Source organism: Cephus cinctus, unplaced genomic scaffold, assembly GCF_000341935.2.
Source record: "Cephus cinctus unplaced genomic scaffold, Ccin1 Ccin1_scaffold1004, whole genome shotgun sequence".
In the NCBI taxonomy this organism is placed as follows: domain Eukaryota; kingdom Metazoa; phylum Arthropoda; class Insecta; order Hymenoptera; family Cephidae; genus Cephus; species Cephus cinctus.
Window position 1 is genome coordinate 132078 of NW_014333547.1, and position 25117 is coordinate 157194.

At 36.3% G+C, this 25117-nt stretch overlaps 3 protein-coding genes and 1 pseudogene across 8 annotated transcripts; all 4 read left to right on the forward strand.

The window, feature by feature from the left end:
- The window catches only part of LOC107271619, an 8238-nt pseudogene extending 3173 nt beyond the window's left edge, over positions 1-5065 (forward strand).
- A 142-nt stretch (positions 5066-5207) lies between these two features.
- LOC107271636 lies at positions 5208-7121 on the forward strand. The gene is made up of 4 exons (XM_015747850.2): positions 5208-5385; positions 5730-6034; positions 6254-6444; positions 6516-7121. Exons 1-4 carry the CDS (start codon positions 5257-5259, stop codon positions 6827-6829), a joined length of 939 nt encoding a protein of 312 aa, XP_015603336.2. The 5' UTR covers positions 5208-5256; the 3' UTR covers positions 6830-7121.
- Positions 7122-7294: 173 nt separating this feature from the next.
- On the forward strand, positions 7295-8845 carry LOC107271637. The gene is made up of 3 exons (XM_015747851.2): positions 7295-7628; positions 7944-8395; positions 8522-8845. The coding sequence occupies exons 1-3, from the start codon at positions 7437-7439 to the stop codon at positions 8577-8579; spliced, it is 702 nt and encodes a 233-aa protein (XP_015603337.1). The 5' UTR covers positions 7295-7436; the 3' UTR covers positions 8580-8845.
- Positions 8846-9171: 326 nt separating this feature from the next.
- On the forward strand, positions 9172-24647 carry LOC107271635 (corticotropin-releasing factor-binding protein). Of its 6 annotated transcripts, none has more exons than XM_015747849.2 (11): positions 9195-9296; positions 16203-16281; positions 16421-16781; positions 17633-18369; positions 21388-21481; positions 22637-22797; positions 23111-23318; positions 23512-23690; positions 23777-23885; positions 23965-24124; positions 24375-24647. In XM_015747849.2, the coding sequence occupies exons 4-10, from the start codon at positions 18262-18264 to the stop codon at positions 24105-24107; spliced, it is 1002 nt and encodes a 333-aa protein (XP_015603335.1). In that variant the 5' UTR covers positions 9195-9296; positions 16203-16281; positions 16421-16781; positions 17633-18261; the 3' UTR covers positions 24108-24124; positions 24375-24647. The 6 variants fall into 6 exon arrangements, with proteins under 6 accessions (XP_024944616.1, XP_015603335.1, XP_024944617.1 ...); XM_025088845.1 differs by lacking the exon at positions 9195-9296 and adding an exon at positions 13861-14024; XM_025088848.1 differs by lacking the exon at positions 16203-16281 and having other exon boundaries at positions 9172-9296.
- Positions 24648-25117: the final 470 nt, after the last annotated feature.

Sequence of the window (25117 nt, forward strand, 5' to 3'; positions counted from 1 at the left end):
AAAAGCTCTGGACCAATCAGAATGCTTAGTTCTCGGATTTGGCTATTGTCAATCGACTGCTTTAAAGCAGTCTGTCTCGGGGCACCGACCGAGGTGCCACGGGCTGGCTCGTGCTCCCGTGCTATCTGTTGATAGTTTTTCTTGCCGTGTTTCGCTACGGTATAGCAAGTTCTCGCTTAGTACAGTTCTCGCGTTGTTCTCGCGATATCCAGGAATTCTACGAATTCCTGTGAGTGTTACGGTGGTGTAGTGCTGTGCCTTAGTGCAGTGCCCACCAGTGTCCTTTGGATACAGTTCTCGGCCTCCATGGATTAGCTGCACCAGCTCCGGTGAGGATTCCCAATTCCGTGTTTCGCTACTGTATAGCAAATTCTCGATTCGTACAGTTCTCGCGTTGTTCTCGCGATATCCAGGAATTCTACGAATTCCTGTGAGTGTTACGGTGGTGTAGTGCTGTGCCTTAGTGCAGTGCCCACCAGTGTCCTTTGGATACAGTTCTCGGCCTCCATGGATTAGCTGCACCAGCTCCGGTGAGGATTCCCAATTTATTAATTGGTGAAGGGATCTCGATAGATAGTTAAGATTCGTTCTGATACGTTCTCGGTTCGTCGCTCTCTGTCTCTCGCACTATTTGCCGGACTCTTACTCCGACCCTCTCTACCTCAAACCTAGGAGCCTGAGCGGCCGTGCATTTCCGTAACCGTCCGCTCCCGTTCGTGTATCCAGTTGCGTTTGCTGATTTTACGCGACCCCAAAGATCAGCACCTACGGTTGCGTTTCTCGATTTTACGCGTCCCCAAAAATCGACAGGATCCGTCAAGCTATCGCCTCGTCCGATAGGTTCCGTCAGAGCTCTCGTTCTTGGTGGAGTTGGGCCTGTTCCACCCCAACTCCCAGTTCATACCGGCTCGTCAGTTCCCGGTGAAAAAAGAATTGGCTGGCGGCCGCTTGGCTTGCGGATGCACGAACGACGGGTGGACGGCCGAAGGTAACGTAGGTTGATTCTCGAAGATAGTCGTTCTCGTATGTTTTGCTATCGGCGTCGGGTCATAAGTTAAAGAATTACGTTACAAAATAAACCTAACATATCGATATAATAGCTATCAAACTATCTCGAATCGCATCGTAATGTATAATTTTCAGCACTTAATAAAGTCCAACCACTGAAGCGCAGCGTCTTTGAGGATGACATTGCAGCGTTTAAAGAAGAATCGACGCCCATCGAATTGTCAGCAGCAACGAGTCTTAGTTCTCTAACGATAGACGACGAGCCTAAAATAACAAAGGATTCGAAATTACGAGATAATGTTGAAAGGTATAAAACGACAAAAACAATACCTGAAGAGACAGAACGCGATGCTCCGGGAAGTGTAGCAACCAGTGAAGTTCCTGAGGCGGAAGTAGATCAGGATCCAGTGAGCGATGGCGATGACGACGACGAAGACATACTTGCAGCTTGTATCAGTATGGGAATGCAAAACAATAGGTACTCAAATTTACACAATATTAAAGGCAATGTTTTTTATCGAAGGAAAAATAATTATTAATACTTAAAACGCAGATACAGACAGCCATTCAAGAGACCAAATCTTCAGAAAATTACACTGCCTCAAGTAACAACTAATTTAGTGAGATATCAGACTAGTTCGGCCTTGAACCGTTTAGATGCCAGTACCGCTGTACCTTCCGAAAAAACATCATCTCCTGGTCTTAAATCAAAAAGCAATGTGGACGTTGTGGTCGCTCTTGATTCTGTTCACATTTACTGTACAGAAGATACGCCAGCTGAGATCTCTCCGGTTGGATCTCAGTCAAATCTATCAGCATTGTCAATGCCAAGTACACCTGGTGAATTTACAAAGATTCATCTTCGTGAGTCACTGCAAGTCGAGGAACAATCGTTGCACCTTAACGAGCTCTCCGATGACAGTTCAAACCTTTCTGGAGACGATGAGAAGATTTTGGACGAGTGTATACAGTCAGGAATGCCACAGGTTTGTCCCCTATTATTCCTACTGATACGTATCCTAGCAGATGGATGATTATTTAATATTTCATACATTGACTTGGTAGATACGGCAAAATACTCCACCACCAACTAATTGTGTCTCAATTGCGAATAAACCAGAAGCGCTACTTCAGAGATACAATCTCTGTGGTACTCCATCTCCGTCTCCTATTGAATCTGCTCTTGGAAGCAGTAAGACTGTAGTTCATTCTGAAGGACTTCTACCTCCACCTGGAGAGAATGAAAATGTGTTATCCGACGACAGCTCTAATCTCTCCGAGGAGGAAGCTATACTTACAGAATGTATACAATCTGCTATGCGCAAGGTACTCTCGGTATTCATATAGATAATATTTATAATTAAAACTGTCAAACAATTAGGTAGTACAAAATTTTGTAGTGAGTCATTAAAAAAATTTTATGATAAATATATAACGCCATTTGCTCTCGCGCTCGAAACACGTATTAAATGTGAAAAGCCATAAATTATTTGTGTTTCAGGGACGTTTGAGTCCGCATTCAAAAAAATCGTCAATAGCACCAAAAGAGACTGAAACACAAATAGATGGAGCGAATCTCCGTGAAACTTCCTCGCCTCCATCTTCGCTAGTTCTACTTGAGCCAATGCCAATATCAACAGCACAAACTAAATCCGAATTATCCCCGGATGGATCTAGTCTTTCCGAGGACGAAGATATTATTTTAGCTCAGTGCATTCGTTCTGGAATGCCAAAGGTTAGTCATACAGCTCGTACAAATTCTAGCTGAATAAAAGTTTTCATCGCATCTTCCCAAGTGTTAATATCGATTGCGTTATCGCTATGCGAGTTTTCATTAATTCTAGACATCAAAAATTCTTCCTCTTATGGTATTTTTGCATCTTTTAAAGAAACTTTATTGCTACGTGATGTTGATATGCGCCATAAACTGTTCTCATTTTTTTCGTTGCGAATAGGACGTATTAATAAGTATTCCGCGGTACACTGGCAATCTTTTGTTTCTAAGTCTGAATATTTAGAACTAGTTCAAAGTTAGTAGGGCAGCTCAAGCCGTTCATGATTGACGGTCTTGATGATAAGTAAATGGGTTAAAGAACTTTGATTCATGTTACGACAGAAATATTATGTTCAACGAAACGATAGTATTTTCCAATGAAGTACCGTCACAAACCTAAGGTCTGATGCACACGAACGCCTGTCAATGCAGACGTGTAGTTAAAATATCGCGACTAAAACGCTTGATAACAGCGTACACTTTAGGAGTATGTGAAAATATGCATAAGAGTGTCACACACTGAAAATGTGTTAGCACTAATAATCGGATTAGGTGGCCTGTATGATTTCGCATGTTAGCATAATGTTGTCCATTAATGCGAGCGGTTTTAAAGTATTTAAATTTTGATGGAATGATTCGATTGATTTTTAGAGATATCGAGATAATCTTTCTCGATTTTCATACTAACCTGACCTAACACGAGTTCTTGATGTAATCTAAAGGATTAATTGAAATAGGCTCCAACGTTTTACTAGTTGAATTTTATTTTTTTTCTTACATTACACAATTTTCGGACTACTGCCAATTGTAAGTTTATTTACAAACACGACTAATTATAAATTAATGAGGTAAAGAGGAAAATTCATAGTTCATTAATGACAAATTGATGTGCGGCTGTACTAATTGTGACATACTGTTTAAGATATAGTTTATGGCTAAATATCTATACAGATGGCTATAGTATACTAGACTGTGCATTTTATTATATTGCATCCGAATGACTTGGAAATATTTTCTAGAATACTGTGGATCGTTCCATAATATCAATCAACTGGCCAGTTCTTTGAGGTTGTTATTTTTCTCTCGAGTCTTATTTTCTTGCTTTGAACTAATTGCTATGACAGTGATAATATTTTTATTGATACTCTTGCATATAAGACATTCATTTTATACAGTAAAATTTTATGATCGTAAACACTAAATTTCCTGTAAGTTAATTTTTAAATATTAATTTAGCATTTAAGTGTCCCATGTAACGAAGTCTGTACAGACTTCATGTACAATAGTTTTTCTTACGGTTGTCATTGCTTGAATTTCGTATGCAAATTTGTCGGGAAAGTAGAACACGTAACTGCTTTATATTCCATAGAATTGTAAAACTGCTTCAAAGTTTATGCAATTGTGAACGCAAATGTTTTAACGAAAAGCAGCTCAGGGGAATTGGACTCGTGAAAAATGAATTTTCAGAAGTTCGCGTTATCTGTGATCAGAAAAGATTGTACCTTTTCATTATTCTAATTCTCATTTATACTTATTTATCTATGTATACATATGCGCGATTCATCAATCTTGCAATACCCTTACGTTAATGTATAGCCAAGCTTTGCTTCGTATATGAGTTTAACTTGCTGTCATGTCTTATCACTAAATCGTGATTAAGGTGAACAGTATAAAAAGCCGTCTTGGACGACATTAATCAGTGCACAAACAATGAAACGAAAAATAAAGAGAGCGAAAATATTTTTCCTAAGGTATGCGTTTACCTTAGAACGAATTTATGTCATAAAATGGAGAGTAATGGACTGGATTTTTTTTTAAAGAAACGAGATCTCCACTCGTTCTATATCGTATTGCATAATATCGTTAATATTGTATGTGTTTTTTGTATATAAATTTAATATAATTTTCTTCTTTATCGTCACACCCCCATCAAAGCAGTGGACCCTCAATTTCTATCAAAAAATGGACGACAAACTTTTTCATAAATATCGAAACGAATAGCCACTCAAGAAAAGAATAGTCTTATAAAAAATTATATAATACCAGAACGATTATCTTACAATTTAAAAAAATTGTTTCTTCATATCCTAACGCGAGGCACAAATATATCGTACGAAATGTCTTCCGTATCCTGGATCAATGACATCGTAAAATGATTTCGAATTCACGTATATTATATCGATGTCAATAGGTTTCTGTGTTGTATCTTTTTAATCTTCCATTAATCATTATTGTAAAATATTATTCGAGATGTAATAAAGTTTGTATAAAATCAATGAAAAACGTATCTAGCTATTACATGATTTTCTGGTTTTCCTCGACAAGTCAACTGCGAATATCAATTCGTGATCCGCGAGACCTTGATTTGACTAAGGTTTTCTATAAAGACCTATGTGAAAACCTCTATTACACGTTAGGGTTGGTCGAGCATAAATTCAAACCGCCCCTCGACTATTACCGTTACGTTTTTTTCCATGAATTACCGACCTACTCACGCATCCAACATCCTACTCTATATGCGTGCACGCATAAATACTCCTTATGCACTCTTATGTCTCATATTGTACGACAAGATTTCAAACTGTCATCTTTATTCGAATAAGGTAGGTGCGATTAACCGTCAACTGCAAGTGCCCATACTGAACAATAATACTATCTACATATTTTAATAAAAAATTTCTATATCAAAACTATAATACATTTAACAATCTGTCTTATTACCGATTTCGTAGTAAATAAATCTTTGTGGATCGTAACGACAAAACGTATTTATTAAGACACGTAGTTACTCGAAAACAACTTTCGAAAGAATTGTCAGTTCAGTGTGAGCAAATTTTTTAATTCAGACATAATTATCTTGTACTGACTATAGCCGTAAGATTTTTGTATCGTCAGTGTACTAGTAAATTATATTATATTTGTAAAAGTATATTTTTATCGGGTACAGATGCCGAGCAGTGCTTCGCGTTTATTTTTCCTAGTCTTAGCCGTGGGGATAGGAAGAATATACACTGACGAAATAGCCAACTGGGCTCTGGGTTTACGAGCTTTTCTAAAGGATTGTCCCGAGGTGCCTTGGAATACTTCAGAAAATCAAAAGTTTCTTGATTCTCTTCGTCATTGTATGCAGCATCGTGCTGTTGTTGTTCTCGATGCTTTGCTCACGGATGATACTATTCCTATTTTTGATGGAATTAATCTTGTGCGATTTGAAGAAAGTGATTCGAATATTACGGACGTTGAGTCCGACAGGTACGCATATCCGATACTATTTTTCTCGTAAATAAAAATTTTTTCATGCACAATTTTCAAGCTAAGTACACTACTGGCAGTAACTACTGTTTTTGATCCGTATGAAATTTTTACCTGGAATAAGTCCTCCTTACCTATCTGTAATTATAGTGTTGTCTGGAAAATAAGCGTCATATAGTCTAGACGTTCCATAAGTGAGATCTATTTATGTCTATACAGAGATGAAGCTAGCAGCAACGTGGAGAAAGAGGAACGTGAAAGTGAAAAAAATTTATGTGACATTTTGATAAATCGTCTGTGCAGTATTTTCCGGACTCACGTTCTCAAAATAGATATTGACCAGCTGTCAAATAGTATTGGATTAAATTCTGGATCATCTGCAGAGGATAAAAGTGATAACGCCTTTCAAGGTCAGCTTTTGTTCAATAATATATTTCACATGGATGATCGTTTGCAATGGTTGTTTCTTTTTTTTCCCCAGGAAGAAGACGTCGCCACAGACGACGTCACCATATGATGCCTCTTATGATGATGGGATTTTTACTGATGGGTAGCATTCTCATTCCAATGGGATTCCAGTTTTTAGCTGTTCTGGGCGGCAAGGCTTTGATTCTCGCCAAGATGGCGTTAATGCTGTCGAGCATACAGGGTTTGAAGAAGATTGCCACTAATGGTGTTAACTATGGCCTTTATCATAGTCCAGTTGCAGAGGGATGGCACGAAAGAAGTCACTTAGAACCACCGAATCATTTCGATGGTCCCTATCATGGATATCCTTCACAGCCTCATCCATAACGTCACTTCCGTTAATTCTTTAACGTTTTTCATGAAAAGTTATGGCACTGTATCTCTATGTTTATTTATTTTAATATAAATGTTATTTATTCATTTAAATTAGTATATCCGTTTCTTGATACGCGGAAAAAGATCCAACTAGGATAACCAAAATATTTGTAAATCGCATCGGGTAAAATTATTTTGTCGACTACTTTATTATTATTTTCCTTTTTGAAATCTGATTTTGACATACAGGATGTGCCCTGTACATACCTATAAGAAGCGTCTCTCCAAGTGAGAATTGTAACTGATGCGTTATTAATAGTTTGCTGCCTAGCAATTTCCTCGTGAATTGCTGGCAAACTTTAAGTTTCAATAATGAGCCGGGAAAATATCAGACAGTCGATGAGATAATTTCACCTCATTGGAGGAGTCAACCATAAGGAAAGGAAGGGGAAGGAGATAGCTTCAGCACCACTCGTGGCACATTTTCGAACTGTTACTCGAGACGATATCGGACCCGATTTCTTAAGACTCTTACATTATAGTTTTGTCTTCTGTTTTGCCTCTGTGTTGTGTCAGTGGGAAAACGGTTTTCTTTCTGTATCAAACAGTAATAGCCGAAATGGAGGAGAATCGAACATCGGAAAGTGTCGTTGTGTTACCAGACGTGTCCGAACCTTCGACGAGCGAAACCCAAGAAGCTTCGACCCTAATTGGCGATCATAAAGCCCATCCAGCCGCTGTAATGACGAACGGCTCATCGGTTTCAGGAGTTACCGGTGTTCCCGGTACTGAAGTACCGTTTTTTCTGTCGGTAGGTTCAATAATTGGAGTTACTAATTCGAGCAATGGAACGACCACGGTCTTGTATACAGGTTTCCCTACCCTCACCACGTTCTAGCTTATAATTGCTAATGTGGCCGGTTTTGTCAGTTTTGTCCGTAATTGCTAGTGTCGACGAAGCCTGCTGACTGCTGCTGACCTATGGCTAACATAGCGCAGCTAGCAGGTGCTAGGCTCTTTCAACACTAACGCCTCTTGCGGCAGTGGCCACCTGATCCGTCTCTTAATTTCTTAAATTATAAATTTTGGCTCTATTTCGAAGACGACACAACATTTTTTGATGCAGACAAGCCCTGTACGATCATCTACGCCAAGGCGAAAAATAAATCTGGAGGTTTCTGATGGAGAGGCTCCATCTTATAAGTATGAGAGTGACAATTCCATAGATGAAAGCAACAATCATGAAAGTGACAATAAAGTTGTTGTTCCTGATAAGGATGTGTGGCCACAACTTGTTTCAATGGATGGATTGGTTGTACAGCAATCGCAACAACAAGATACTGTTACGCAGAATGTACATCAAATTGAAAATAGACAGAATGATATTTTTAAAAAACTAGATGAAATATGTAATAAAATGTTAGAGTTGGCATTAGAGTTTAAAACAACCCTGGAAGAAGCAAAAGAGTTGAATAGGCAGCAACGCAGAGAGCAAGCATTAGCTACACAACCTGGTGCTAGGGGTGGTCTTAGAGAGACAATCGTCTGCAGCCAACCTGAGATACTGACAACAAAAAGGTAAAGTGTCTAAAGTATTTGATGACTTTTCAAATAACAACAGGTTGATTTTCTTACTGCTTGTTACAAGTATTTACTATTTTTTTTAAAACATACTTGTTACACTAGTATACTAATTGTAACTAGGAAGGACACCAAGAAGAATGCATCTGAGGAGCAGCGAGATAGTGATATTGATTGTTGAGAATAGCAGCAGGGACGCGAGTGTCTTGACAATAATAGCTGGTGATCATTATCTAGTGTTTCTTACTCTAATTCATCAAAAGAATCCTGAGAGTGAACAAATGGACATCGCAAATTTTACGAACGTAGGTAGAGATAAAGACCTGAAAAAAATAAAGTTAAAAAGAGTCGTGAGTATATTGTAAATATAGTAGCTAATGTATTTATAAAAAAAGAAAACATAAAAAATGTTATACAATAAACTTGTATTCATATTGTTTGACTGTAGAAGATTTAACTTAATAATTTCTGTAGTGTTTAAGTCTACACAGAAATGCATTACCACTATTATTGAAGATTCCCAAATAGCCGCTGCATGGGGAAAGTAACAGAGCCAAAGACTTGGAAATTTTTGTATTAAATGTTGGAAAATTTGAAAAAATTGTGGTCGTCTGAATGTGCATCATTTTAAACGCATTTTACTTGTCCTCGAACGCGAATGCAAGTATTTCCGAAGTTAGATTGAATGCTTAGTATCATAGAGATTCATAACGCCTTGGCGACTTCCAGCAGTGAGAAGTTGCCCACTTGGTAAAATCGCGATCACCGAACCGGAGAGGCAGCCATCGTCCACTGCGCGATATACGCACATACGTCTATCAATGTCCCATAATTGTTCAGTACACAGGATGATTCCGTACCAGCGTGACTGAACAGTTGTCGGCTATCAGGCGTAAAGGTAAGAGCATTGCAGTTTTCATTTATCTTCCATGTATACACTAGTTCTTTATTCCGACAAGGTAGCAAATGTATTTCACCCATTCTTCCACATACAGCAATGAATCGGGCGAAATCTCAAATTTCTGTGAAGAGTAATATTTAATCATAACCATAATTCAGTCCAACCTAGAGTTTTGCAAATCTTCATATTCGTTATTGTACGTGCCACCGGTGTTCTTACAGTTCCAATAATCAAGTCATACATATGACAAAAGTTATGTCTTGGGGAGCCTACTGTGATCTCAAACCCATTTTGTGTAAATCTTGTTCTGTCAACGGAAAACTTTGAAAATTTCATACTGTGAAACTTGTTATTTTCACGGCCATGTTAACTCTGTACATTAAACCTCTTTGCTGCTTGTAGAAAGAATTTATAACGTTCCCCGGTACCAAAGGAGCCTTATTCAATATGCATATCTTTTCCTTACCGATGCTCCAGTTAAGTAACTTCTATACCGTAATAATAATACTTTATCCAACTTGATAACTAATTTAAATAAGTATGTTTATCATTCGCTCGAAATCTCGAAAACAATCACGCTCGTCCCTTGCGTACAAAGTCAGTCATAATGTAAGTCACGTCACGAATAATGTACTTAAAAAATATCTAAATAATTCAAGAGTATTGACAGCTAAAAGGTACAGTAAACAGAATTTGCTACGAAACAAGTTGTTACGTCATTTATGATTATAGAATGAATTTTTGTTACAAAAAAGAATTACGAACTTTTACCATAAATTTGACGTCTTCAAATATACATTTCTCAATCTTATCCTGTAGCACTGTATATTATAGAAAAAATAAATTTTTATATTCGACGACTGATCAGTCATCTATTAATGCTATCGATGAAATTCGTCCCACGCATCACCCACGCGCAAATAGGATAACTTTATGAATAGTAATGAAATTAGTATAGCATAACGGTCACTTTCGGATTATCCTGACGTTTGACTAGTGTGTCCCTCTACGATCCCTTACGCTCTCGTACATAAATTCTACGATTATACCCTCACCCAGTTTTACAAACTCGTCTACAGCCAATCTCAAGGTATTACGAGTATAATCGAGAGTAAAGTGAGTAAAGTGAGAATAAATTATTATTAAAATTCACTTGGTAAATATTACAGCTGCTAAGATTTATCATAAATCAAAATATCAGGATGAATTCTTAACATCCGTATTGATTTACACGTAGATGAAGAATTTTATAGGTTACGAAAGAAAGAAAAATCCAAAGCACAGAAATTCATTAATTTCATCAACTCTACAAAGTGAAATTATGATATTGTCTCCAAGGCTCGTAGCAAGAAAATTCTTCGTATTACGTGCTTATCTCAGACACCACGTACGTATAAACATGGACAGCCTCTTTGGCACTTCTCGGGTTAGATTTCTTGATCTGCTTCGTGATCCTTGCCAATGATATTTTGCTATTAGGAGAACCATAAGAAGATATAAAGGATTACTGGCTAACTTCAGGTGGCGCTTTGGCCGTGACTAACCTTGTATGAAAAATGGATGAAGGCAAAGGCGTTGAATGGCAGGTATGGGAAAAATGAAAAGAAAAAGGAAGATTAAAAGCAAGTAAAGTCCTAGCATGATAAGTAACTACCTACCACCGCCATTATCTCTATTATCGACACTAGTTCTTAGGGATTATGCGCTGAACGTAATACTATTGAGTGCAGACGCCTATGCGCATCCTAATGCTGGGATTTTACTATACAGACCTATGTATACAATTCGCGTAGATTGTTTACCGATGCCATTTTCTTTCTGAGGGAAACAAAATAAAATAAATATATTCTCGGAAACCCTTCAGGGGGTACTCGGAAAGGATTTTTTCAAAGTATGCAATAAATTTGAGTTTTTATTAAATTTTGAAATTTAAAAAAACAATATCATTGCAAATCAATATACGGCACTGTAACCTCGTATTGGAGAATTATTGAACATTTAATTTTTTCCCATATCATTTCTAAGGTTTATCTTTCTCACTTGCTATCGCTTTCCAGTGTCTTCGGTACTTCAGAAAATCTTCAAACCGATTCAGTCGCATCGAGTTCACGATGGTAAAACATACAGCACTTTGATACATGATTCTAAGGACCACGTGGTAAACTTTGCTTTTCTTCTTTGACGTTTCTTTCCTGATACGTCAATAGACGCACTTGCTATGATTCAAAGACGTTAAACCTTCTATAGTGTTTCGATGAAGGAAGTCTGATTTTTTGTTAAATGAAAATTAGCCAAATACTTATTATCATTTATTGTGTCATTGCAAGGGGCTACGTTTAAAGCATCGTTTCAAGAGGACTTCTACCTCCAAGCACAGACTCCCTATGTATCCCTACTATCGCGCTGGCAATCTGCATGCACAAATCAATATTGTGTAAAAAGCAAAATTGTTTGAAAAAAAAATCATTTGTAAGAAACAAAAAAAATTTCTTATATATAAATAACAACAATGTTCCTTTAACACCCTTGTGCCATATAAACTCTCAGTTTAATAATCTTTTGCTTTGATACAGTAATACTAAAACGAGCAAAATGTCCCTGAGGCTTCGCTTGTCTGCTAGAAAAAATATCGTGTTTTTTTGAAAATATTATATATCGCACAAAGAATATCTCGTTTCACAGAATCCTTTTCAAGCTTGAGAAATATAAGGGGAAAAAAAAACTTAAACCACTGGTCTGAGACGCTTTGGAGAAATTCTATTAAAAAATAAAATTAATAGTGTCGTAGGCGTGCAATCAATAGCGTCGTGAAAGGTAGAATTAAATATTTTAATAAAAAAATAAATATGTGAATCAATTCGCAAATATTTGTTCTAGCTAATGGGTTGGTGGTTCGATAAAAAAAAATATATGACGAAAGTTTCAGTGGGAAGCAAAAAAGAAAAAAGAAAATTTAATTTTCTTCACTCCCAAGGATAACGTCATTCCAATAATCTATCAGCTGGTTCAATTCACATTGCGTCTATCTTTTCGGTATGGTCTTTTGGATTTCGATTAAAAGTTAGAACGGAATCGATGAAAGCGAATGAAATGATCGTAAGCCAGTGGGGTTATTGCTGTCGTGCCATAATTTAAACTGGCATCTTCGCATTTGACAACCATAATCGAATTTACTTTGACATAATATATACAGTGGAAATTTTCCGTGCGGTTACTTCTAACAACTAGCATCATTCACGAGATAAGGATGGTGCTATGAAAATATAATAAATTATTGAGAACCGCGGTTTTCGTTGGCTCTTGTTTTTAACTCGAACGCCTCACGCTTAAAACGAAACGACGAAATTTATCAGGCGCATATAATTGAAAATGTTTAATTAGGTATACTGCTGTTAATTAATTATTCCTAATTGCAATTAATACTCGTTGCAAGTATCAGGAAGCAATACGTATACAGCTACTTCATTGTTTGTCTCCTTTATCGTACAACGAGTTTCTATCGTGGAATCGACTGTCTGATAGCTTCCCGGCTCATTATTGAAACTTAGAATTTGCCAGCGATTCGCGAGGAAATTGCTAGGCAGCGAACTATTAATAACGCATCAGTTACAATTCTCACTTGGAGAGACGCTTCTTATAGGTATGTACAGGGCACATCCTGTATGTCAAAATCAGATTTGAAAAAGGAAAATAATAATAAAGTAGTCGACAAAATAATTTTACCCGATGCGATTAACAAATATTTTGGTTATCCTAGTTGGATCATTTTCCGAGTATCAAGAAACGGATATACTGATTTAAATGAATAAATAACATTTATATTAAAATAAATAAACATAGAGATACAGTGCCATAACTTTTCATGAAAAACGTTAAAGAATTAACGGAAGTGACGTTATGAATGAGGCTGTGAAGGATATCCATGATAGGGACCATCGAAATGATTCGGTGGTTCTAAGTGACTTCTTTCGTGCCATCCCTCTGCAACTGGACTATGATAAACTACTACTACTGCCTCAGATGATATATAAGATTGGGTGTAGAGAAATTTATGTTGTCTGTGCTGCATACGCGAAATAATGTAGCTTTAGGTAAAGTTGGAAAAATATAATTGATAATTTATTAAAAATATAGTTTTACTTGGATTTCGAACTGCGTGTTTAAGATTCGACTTGGACGAGACAGGAATTTTTGGTCAAATTTGAAAATATTGAAAGTAACGTGAACACAAGCTTGGAATTTGACACGGGTCCAAATAAATATACAGGAATATTTTTATCGTAAAATTCAAGCTGTGTATATATAATGGCAAAATGTGCTTCGAGTGACGAGTATAAAAGATTCGCCGATTACGCAGCTTCCGCCGAAGCTTTCTGAGATGCGTAAAGTAAAGATATTCGTCGCCCCACGCAAATCGCGGATCCCGGCGAGCGTAAATCCTCGCGGAATATCCGCAGTACTCGCAGCGTGCGATGGAGGCCAAATCAAACAGCTTTTGTAAATTTGATATCTCGTAAGTTTGCGTGCGGTCGTAATTCTCAGTAGTGTGTACCGTGTCTAGATACAGAGAAGAAGAGAGAGAGGCACCGCGCTATATCAGCAGCGTGGCTTAAACCTTCGACAGAACAATAACTGGAAAGCTTCTCAGTCGTTCGCGAGACTCCGGGACACATTTTGCTTACGTTCCAGGAAATCGAATCAGCATGCACGGACACCATTAACGACGTGAGTACATGTGCTATAAGCGTAAGCCAAAAACTTACAAAAAACATCAAAACTGCGATTGAAAAACTTCAAAATTACTTTACACGTATAATTGAAATATATTTAATAAAAAATTAATCATATATTAATTACGGCTTTAATTTCATAATTTTATAAAATATTAAATCCCTACTAAATCTTAACAAGGAATCGATATGACGGTAGTATGCTTGTTAGGGTTTTTATGTACTGAACCATCAATCATTTTTTTTTCCAAAACCCATTTTTTTTATTCCATAGTTTTTATGGCATCTTGCAGACCCGAGTTATCTAAATGGTACAGGTTCGTGTATCTCTTCGCCTGTTAGAAATCCTGTGTATTACTACTGATGAGGTATTGGCAAAGAGGACCAGCCTGGTGTATTGTATACCTGAGGAAATAGTCCATTGTGTATTGTACACCTGAAGAAAAAGTATATGGGAAATTAACCTTGCAGAAGTTCTATGATGGCTCCAGGTTATGACCCATGTTAACTGTGACCAGTAGCTGTCAGACTGGGTCCTATAAGGTTAGGTTCTCTTTGTTGGTATCTACTTTGGTGAGAGTACACGTGATCTGTCAGTTGCGCCAGTTTGACAGGAATAAATTAAAAGGAAGATATTATACACGTATCCTTGCAATTAGCCGACTAGCTCATTTTGTATTACGCTGTGCGAATATAGTGGATGCAACTGGTTTTGCATCATGCGAACAGGATGCTTGCACATGCATTAACCGATCAAACAGCTGTTAATAGAATGTGGCTTTTAAATTCAGGGTTGGGTTGGATATACAAATTGTGGAATATAAAAAAATGGTATCCGAGTAAAATTGTGATACAAGCGGGCGCGTTGAAAAGTTTTCTCATGTGATAACAGGAAGTTATGACGCGAGGGAAGAAATAAATAGGAAAGTTTTGTGTCACATGTGGCTTCTTTTTTTTTCCACTTTATTTTTCACCACTCGCCGATATTCGCTCGTCTTATCTTGAGTATTTTTGTGAGACAGTTTTTCATACTACGAGTTCGACATACTGAAAGTTCGAGGAAAGTAGGGAAAATATGTCGAAAAAATGGAGACGCGATTGGGACTCGGTGAATTAAAAAATTTTTATTCAAATTTTTTGTCGCGGATACGAATATCGATAGTGAATCTATATTTTGGATTGTATCCTACCGAAAGTTATCGTTGTTACGCAAATATTTGTGTTATAAAAATCTTGCCACGGGTGATATTGCAATTCGCAAAAATGTCATACTTTTATTAAATTCCATAGACGCTGACATTCTTTTAATATAATATTACGCGTGACGACGAATGAAAAAAATTCATTTTATTTTAGGCTTTCCGTGTATAAAATCTTAAGGAAGAATTTATCATGGAATGCGTAGAATGTCCCCAGAATTCGATTTCGTATAGAATTGCCATAAATTACGTAATTGTCGTAAAATAATCTGATCGGTTCCAAAGGATTAAACCCAGCCTGACCCTAACCTAAAATCAAGCATAATCAGAGATGCCTAACTTCGTTACTAAAATGTCTCTTTAATAAAAGGGATCGAGTGACAGAACTTTATATCGAGTAAAACAGGGATAAAATAAAATATAATACCCGGTGGCTTGTTTGACTTAAGACGGAATTTAAAGGGATTCAAGATCCAGAAGGGTCATAGGGTCACCATAAAAACGACGACTACAAATCGTAATCGCGACGTATAACTCGATGAAAATGATTTACAGAGATCGTTGAGTTAAAAATAATAATAATAAAGCGGTATACACGTGGCTTTTGACAAGGCGTCTTCCGGATTAGAATTCTGTGACTGTGAAGAATTGTTTTGACGTGAGCGAGAAGACCGTTAAGTCCCGTTTGAAATTTACACGTGCAATGGCGTCGCAACGGGGAATTATATTTCAAGCGCAAAGAGTTTCGGTACTGAGAACTTGCGGGTAGACGACTGAAGACAAAGTAGAAGGAAGGAATACTGGGATTTCTTAATGATGTCGGCTGAGTACGTGGACCTGATTTATAAAAAGAATAGGTGAAACATAATCACTGAATTATCGTTCAGATGTGAATATGGTGTCGTGGGATTTTTTTATTTTTGTAAAATAGTTCAAACGAGTGACGATCGTTATACTGTTTCTTCTATTTTCAGATAAATCTTTGTGAAGCGTTGTGTAGCGAGGTACATTTACTCGTAGCTGGTAATAAGTCCTTTGGCGATGCTTCTTGGGGTATGTTGACTCGGATTTTACACGGCTTTGCGAAGACATTGAAAAATAGGAGTTTTACTGTTTTGAATGTATTTAAGAAAATTTTATTTAAAAATTTGATCGTATTTTTGTTTTTTTATTATACTTTTTCCTGTTGCAGTTCATACAGCGCACGTGTGTTTAGGGGACTGAGATAAAAGATATAACCAAGTATCTTTGAGATAACTACAATGGATATATTGTATTTATGTTGAGTGTTCACGAAGAAGATTATTAGTGTTAGAAAGATAATAATTGTCTGATTGTCAGCAGCTATGGCAAAATTCTGTGGACGACTGGCTGTCAAGTATTGGGATATTTTGTTACGTTTTTGGAATGACAGTAACGATCAGCGGGTGATTTTGATATTGTAGTTGAGAATATTTTTTTGAGGTTGCATTTTTTAAGCGATACGAATTTTGATATTTTATTGGTATCTTGTTATCATATACCTTGGTGTCTACGTCATCTTTAATATTTGGGTAATTATAATCATTTTTGAATTTTTTTTTCTCAATGTGATTATAGTCAAGGGCGGTTGGCATTATTTTGGAATTATTCATTGTCCATCATTGGGTCATTTGACACTTTATGGTGATCGATCACACAACTTGAACCAAGTTGGATTCATCAATTTGCGAACCCACTTCATGTCGTATTTTGAGACTGGATGCGTTGGGCCAGCATCGCACGAAGCGTCAAATTTCAGAAGATGAACAAGTGACCAAGATAATTTTCCTAGTTACGAAAAATTTAGCACGTTATCGTAATTGAAAGTTTTTTGAAAAAAAAATTATATCCAAATTTTGTTCTTTTTTTGATTTTTGGTTTTGAGATGTTATCCATAAAATTTGCAAATCTTTACGTTTTTAATAATCCAATAGCTTCCAAGTGGTAGTCACTGAGTCTTTACTGGAATTCTCTTTTCTTTACTGACAATACGATTGCTTTGAGCTCCCTCGAAATTCCGGCGAATAAACTTTTTTAATGTAAATCACTGTCAGTGTCCGAAATTTTGAAAAATCTTGTCTGTGCGTTTCACTGATAAAATTAATATTTACCTAAACAGACGTTACTAGACCATACTCGTGTATCATTAGACGTTATAAATTATTGCACTCTCCAAATAAATCAAAAAAGAAATACATGAGAATTGCCTGCATCTCAAAAATAAGATTTAATAAAAATTTTGAATGTATAAATAAAAGAAATTGCCAAGATTAAATACTTTAACGATATTTTCCAATGAGAATTTTAGGGCCAAAAATTTTCTTTCCACCGATAACCTAACCTCACTTTTTTCTAACAATCAATATAATTTTTTATTTTCCAGCCATCATTCCTGGATCTTCCTCAAAGCAGAGATTCTTAACTTTTTTGCCGTGACAACGCAGTCATCCGTGATAAGAACGAAAGAAAGAACACGCGATCACAAAGTCTTTTAGGGATTTTGACAAATTTCATTAGACCTTGCAGGCTCAGATATTACGAAATTGGCTGCCAGATACGCGTTTGAGGTTAGGGTAGCAAAAGGTATCAGACATATATTGTGCCAGTAGTGATAAACATTGTTGCAAACATTGTTTGGCGCTAATGAAAATTGAGATTGAGCGCATCGTTTAAACGGGGGGTGCAATCAGTTAACATCCAAGAGTGTCCCGTGCTGGCGTCTAGGTTAACAATCGACGTCGACGTCGGCGTCGGCGTCGGTTGATGGTATCGGTGGTGCAAGTAGACGCTGGTGTTGGTGCCAGTGGAGGATCCGTGGGTTTCGGGGATGCGCAGCGAGGGCAGAGGGTGCGCTACGATACGACCGCCTGCCACCACCGGGTATAAGAGGGACGCCGTGCGTCGCGACGGCACAGACCAGCTTTCCGACGCCCCCGTTTCTGTCCTCTTGGTATAGTACGACCCAAATCAGGATCATCCTCGTACATTGCCATTCTCAGCTTCCTCTTCAGGATGCTTGGACCTATTGGGACCTTCGTGTTCTTCGTTTTATTTCAAATCTTCGGATTGGCCGTCGCGACGGCCGCGACGATACCTGATCGTGACTACCTTCAGCAACAGGTAAGCGGAATTGAGCTCCAGGCTAATTTTTATAAGTCCAAAAAATTTTTTTTCTATATGTTATTCAAAAATATTATAATTTATAATTTTTCAATATAGCATTTATAAATTTTACTGTTCGAGTTAAAAATCTTGGTTTGACCTTTTTTTTATGTAATACAGGTAAAGCGATAGTAATGCCACTTCTTGGCTAAGTTCGATTAATTTTTTTTTATCTTTTCGTGATAACATATTTTTTTTCTGTCTGAAGCTTAGTGGAAGTAATCTATGGCTGATAGATTCTTCGAATCTAATTATAGGAGTAGATGTCGTACGGAGGCTGTAATGGGATTACCTTAGGAGGATTAATCGTATTTTTATTTACCAAGAAATAATATGTCGAAGATCAGTTCTGTTTTTGGATAATTTTATGAAAAATTTGTCATTGTCAATGGTTTTCTTTGCCAAAGGTATTAATGGGTTTTCATCGATCTCTATTGATTCGCCATATATTACCCTGCGCTATAACCCATTGGCACTTGGCAATTTTTCTACATGGTTTTTGGCGCAAAATTTCAAAAAATTCTCCAGGCTTATAATATCACTTAGGAAACTCGTTCGCAAAAGACATTCTTCCGATGAAACATAATGACCTGTTGTATAATAACGTTAAAAATGCAAGTGCTCCAAATTAATGGCAATAGATGCACAAACGAATAATTTTCAGTCTTCAGTTTCCACTGCCATTGCATTTTTATTGAATGGTGAAAAAAAAGAAAAATCTTTTATAAACTTTCAACCAAGCGAATGAAAAATATAAACAAAAATTTATTCAACCCATCGTTGCATAAATATTTTTTATGCACACGTTGATCAGAATATTGATTTTTAGATCGAAAAACCTGAACTTGTACGTACCTACAAGTTTATATTACACCAGAAAATTTAGTCGACAAAAAACAAGAACCGAATCAACGTGAACATCGGTTAGGTCGCAGCCGAAGTTTAATCGAGATAAACGAAGTATGATATCGTCTGCAAGCTTTTGGGAGGATCATTTTTTTAAGCTGGCCAAAAAAGTGCGTTAATGGATAAATGACAGACGATCCCATAACAAACCTTGAAAAATTTGTCGATTGTAATTTTCGTTGGTTCCTGTGAAAATTGATTAAAAAAAAAAAAAAAAAAACTGCCAAAGTCAATTTACCTGACATCAGGGATGCGATTATAATTCATTATTATGACCAAGGACTTAGCTCTGTCAAATTCTTAAAAATTTATCAACCCACTGCTCTTTGCATTGTTTGCTCGATATCAACTTGTCTAATGGAACGTATCGTCGTATCTAGAGTCGTTAATATTCATTTAGTCAGGCAATTTACTTTTGTAAGAAAAGGGCGAGAATCACTAAGTCCCTTTGAATGTTAATTGGCCAATTTACCTAATAAAGGCAGTCGGATTTTCTTTGGTCTGTTCAAGAATATTTTTAGGAACGACGCAAATACCAAATTAAATCGTATCTTTTGTGTCGTATGTGTGAAGTTTTTTTTTTTTTTTTTTTTTTTTTTTTTTTTTTTTTTTTTTCTAAAGTCATTTTCCAATTATCGTTTAATATATACAAGAAAAAGGGAATAACACGAAAAAAGGTAATCATGTAAAAGCACGTAAAAATGCATTATTCGTGAATTTCATAAAATATTGATTAGGCCAAAAATTAGTTTTTTTTTTTTTTCTTAAGACGTACATACGTCAGTCTATTAGAAAAACACGCAATGACCGGCCATCCCAATAGTACTTATCTCGAACTGCAATTTTATTTATCGAACGCGTAATTATTTTTTTCGAAAAAAAAAAATCCTTCGCTTACTATCAGTGCTTCAGATATTATGAACTCGTATTATACTAGACAATTTGAAATACGTATATATAATTACAAATGGTCCGAACTCGATATAAGAGTATGTAGTTACATAATGAATTCGTTTGACGTTAAATTGGCGTCGAAACGGGAGTTCTTGCTTAATGATGGTACAAGATAATTGGCTGGGAAAACGAAGGGAAGCCATCCGAGGCACTATTATATAATACCTTGACAGTTACAATTAGCTGACTTCAAAGATCAATAATTGATTATGAATCGAATGTTTTTCGACAAGGTCTACACTTTATTTGTCAAATAATTCATAAAATAAAGTATTTGCTTTTTCGTTAGACTAGAAGACAGCTGTTTTAGATTTTTTCTTTTTAATATAATTTTTCACAGGAAAAAAATCGAAAAACATTATGATCGAGTAACATGTTTCCTATGAGAATTAAAGAGTAATAGGATTAGCTTCCGAGATAAAAAAATTGATATCGGCATTCAGGTTCTGAGTGTAGAGAGTAGGTTAAAAGGTTCAGCGAAAGAATCAGGCAAGGGCGCCTGTTCCATTTGATCCAAGAGGAAATGAACTGTCTCTGGAAACCGATTGGTGAGCCTCGTAATCCATATTGAAGCCTAACACCACTTTATGGATGTTCTCAATTTGCTTCAATCGTATAATAAAAAAAAATGATCGCAGTACAGTAAAATGTACGAGTCGGTAAGATATGAGAAAAGATTCGAGAAATTTAATAAATATAATTAATATTACTCATTACTATATGAATTAAATATATCATTACTAATAATATATATCATTACTCATTTACTATATGAATTAAATATATAAAACGAACAAATATTTTAATCAATCTCACATGGCAATGCAATCTGCACTGTGAATGAATCGTTAGAGAACAGTCTTTGATGTTCAAATGAAAATATGAAAATCATATAGAAAAATAGCAACTATTTTTAATGACTGTCATCGATCAGAGTAACACTCAGAATTGATATTGTGAACGTCCGTCTAAACAGGTTAGACCTGACTACACGTATAGTTAGTAAAGTTGATTACGCAGTCAAAGGGCAGGCAGCTATAGGAACTTAGTAAACGACCATGGACCCTTGTAAATGTAAAGCAATATTACTTGAAAGGAATAATTTTTTCTTTACAGATTCCACCGAGTGACCTATTAAAGGATCCAATTTTGGATATGTATCTTTTAGAAGGATTTCGTCAGAGACAGCCATCCACCCACTTTATCACAGGTAAGTTATCACGAATTGACCTTGACCCCATTAATGGAGCAAATTGACAATTTTTAATATTAACAATGATTTATAACTGGCCAATCAGTCATATACATCATTAGTGTCGAATATATTTTTACAAGGACTTTTAAGAAGTCAAGCGAATCTGTGACGAACGTAAAGGTTCGTTTTCATGTGATCGAACGATTTTTCTTTGATTTAGAGAAAAAAGAAAAGTGATACCTATTGCTCGTGAATATTTTATGGTTTTGATAATATTGAAATTCAATTTTTAGGTAGCAGTTCTAATGTTTACGAATAGGATGTAAATGCTGCATTATGGTCCCTAAGCATTGTATCTGGTGTATGTTGATATAATGGAATGGTCTCGTAAATTGATACTTTATATCGACAGTGTTCAAAGTACTTTGTACTGTGGTAAACGCAAGTGCTCGTGCAAGAGCGGAATCTAAATTCAAGGTCACACTTCGGTGCAGCTACCGTGAGCTTAAATGAAAATGGCGCAATGAAAGCTCTAATGGAATTGCATGCTTTGAATAGATACAATAGCGAAACTGCAATCTCGTGGTTTCTCTCTGAATATCGAGCTACAGATTGTGTACAATTTAGATAATTGTTTTGTGTTAAGAAACACTATAATTTCATTTAATTATCTCTTTAGTGTCATAAACGTTTATACTTTGAGTAAGCCTGACTATCAGTGCGGTGGACGTGTAAACACATTTTTGCCTGACACTCAAGGAATCAATCAGTAATAAATATTAACCATATGGAAATCCATTAACTTTTAGTATACAGTGCGATAGAGCTTTTAAATATTTACAGTAGATAAAGTGCTTGGCTATAGCTTACAATAAATTTATCTGTATCATTCAATAAGTCTATTTTATTTTATCATGAATTTTAATCAGACTGAGAAATGAGCGATTATTAAAAAATTTGTTAAATAAATGTTCTGCAAGTCTATCACAAGTGTCTAGCATCAATGGATCATAATTTTCAGTAATTTAATAACTTTATGAACCCCTTGTTGCTGCATTAATCAATTCTCTCCTATCTAAATATTCATATATACATATATACATATATATATATATATATATATATATATATAAGGTACTCAGAAAGACATTAATAATTTAATTTGTTTAGATTGCCTGTACGTGACATCAAAAGCTGGCTATTTCGTCTTCAAATCACCAAATGACGATCCTACAGTGTGCGGAATTTATTTCCTGACGGATCCTGATCGTCAGGTCGAGTTGCGATTTACGTTCTTCGATGTTCCCTGCGAGAGAGGTGGCCTTGCTTCGGTACGTCGTCCTGATTAAATCCATAGATTGAGCATCGTACGTGAGCCAATTTATTAATAGTTGACGACTAGTTCCGATTATTCCCAATAGATGAGTTAGTTTACTCGCTGGATCAGTAATCGCTTTTAGCTGTTCGTGTTCTCTTAATTTTCCCATGGCGTATCGTTCCGCCGACGTTGTTCAATGATTTTAATTGGGTACTAACTAGGAGGTTGAACAAAGTTTACTTGTTACCCTGGAATTACGTGTGTCTAATACCTGAGTGATGTTGGTAAGTTGCGGTGCAACGTTTATGCATTGTATTTACTTGTAGGTTGTCGATGGCTGGGAGCTGAACGGAGAAATCTTTCCAAGCGCAACCGATCATCCATTACCGATCGAAGATAGGGTATCTGAATTTTGTGGTAAACGAGTGAAGAAAGTTTTCCTGAGCTCCCAGAATGCAGCGCTTATTCAGTACAGGATACCTGCAAAGGGAAAAGGATTTACAGTGCTGGCACGTTATCCAAAACAGTCTACCCGTGAGTGTATCTATATTACTTGAGACTTTTGGAATTTTCGAAATTTAATACACCAATCAGCTTTCGTCGAGTCTCTTGTTTTGTGCTTGAATAATTTTTTTAGAGTAAAAATTTGGACCATCAAGCCAAATGATAAATTTATATCTTGATTTGATTCATAAAAAGATTCATAGTCAAGATTTTACCTTTTTAGCCTGTAACGTCTTGGTGGACAGCACTGCAGATGCATTTACTTTACGCAATTATGGAAGACGAATCAATTGCACGTTAAGTGCAATGTATCCAGCGGCGATTCGAGTTATTGCACTTGGAGTTGGTGTTAATACTCTCCACGGTACTAATCGTGAAATTGAAACTGGAACTGTTCATAAAGTATGTATGCCTTTATTGGTTTGATTATAACGTAATATTACCTTTGAGGGAATTCCCAGGTGTCCAATTAAAATATTTTATTTCAGTGCGATAAGAGAGGACTCCACGATCAGGCACAACTTGGTGGGAGTGATGGCCTCGATACCAGCAACCTCGAAATTTTGGATTCCATCTGCGGTGTCGATTCTAAACCTGGTAAAAAATTTGGAATTTTCATTCGTCGTTCAAAATTCCACGGTGGCTTTCATGATAATATATCTATATGAAATTATAGATACCCGCGGACGAATAGTGGGTTGCGGTGTGACCTCGGTCAGGTTGACCTCTAGTGGTCTTTTTGATAACTCGGTAACTGTCACCATTCGTCCGGCTACGGAAAACGAAATCATGGAGGCTGATCTGATCTGTGGCATCTGAGGATCACCAATACGAAGGTTTTACCACTTTTATTAAGTTCAGGCTACTCGAGTTGTCAATAATTTTTTTTTTATTTTATCAAAATAAAAATTAAAAGCATGATAGAATATATTGCATTGTTGGATTTCAAAAAAAATATTTTTCGTACCGTTATTTATGTAACGCGATGCATTAGAGTCTTTTATGAAAAATTATTATTTCCTGCTGTCAAGCTGCTATTAAGACCCGATTGTTAGTCAGGATCTATTGTTATTCGTGATATTACAGATTTAAAAGACATGCGACATTCCCCTCTATGAAGACCGTGAAGTTTAATTAAAGTGGATGAAAGAGATAAAGAAAATTTCGTTTAGCGAAACCTTTTTCACAATAAGATTCATCAGGCGGATGTCACAATCGGGCTACGTTTTCGACCACAACAAAATCCCGCTCACGCAAATTAATAAAAATCTGATATATAAATATAATGTATATTTTGTTATGTTTAAATGTATATCGTAAAGATACCTCGATTAAACTTAATGTTAGCATATACCTGTACAATCTGCAAAATGCGGTATTTCCATAATTAATGTACAATCAATCTCTGAAAAGAAGAAACAGCAAAGCAGAACGGTCATAATTTATTTCCATTTATAAGCACATGTGGAATTGCTAGTTTTCTCGCATGAAATCCATACTGTCCAAACTTGTTATGTACGAAATTATATTTTGTAAAAACAAAATTACCCACTTTCCAGGTATCTATTACTGTGGCTGTTACTCTTTCATATATAAATAAAAATTTCGTATTATGATTTATCCTCTAAAATAAATCAAATTCTCAGCATTTAATTATCGAAGATTTTGGTTAGAAGGGGGCGGAGGTCGGACGAACAATTTTGGAGGGGTTAAAAGTTATTATAGCAAATCATCAAATGCTAGGCAGGTATCTTCAAGATAAGGAAAAAGGGTCGGCTGCATAAAAATGATTTTCATATGAATCAATGTTTTCAGAACGGTCGGTATAT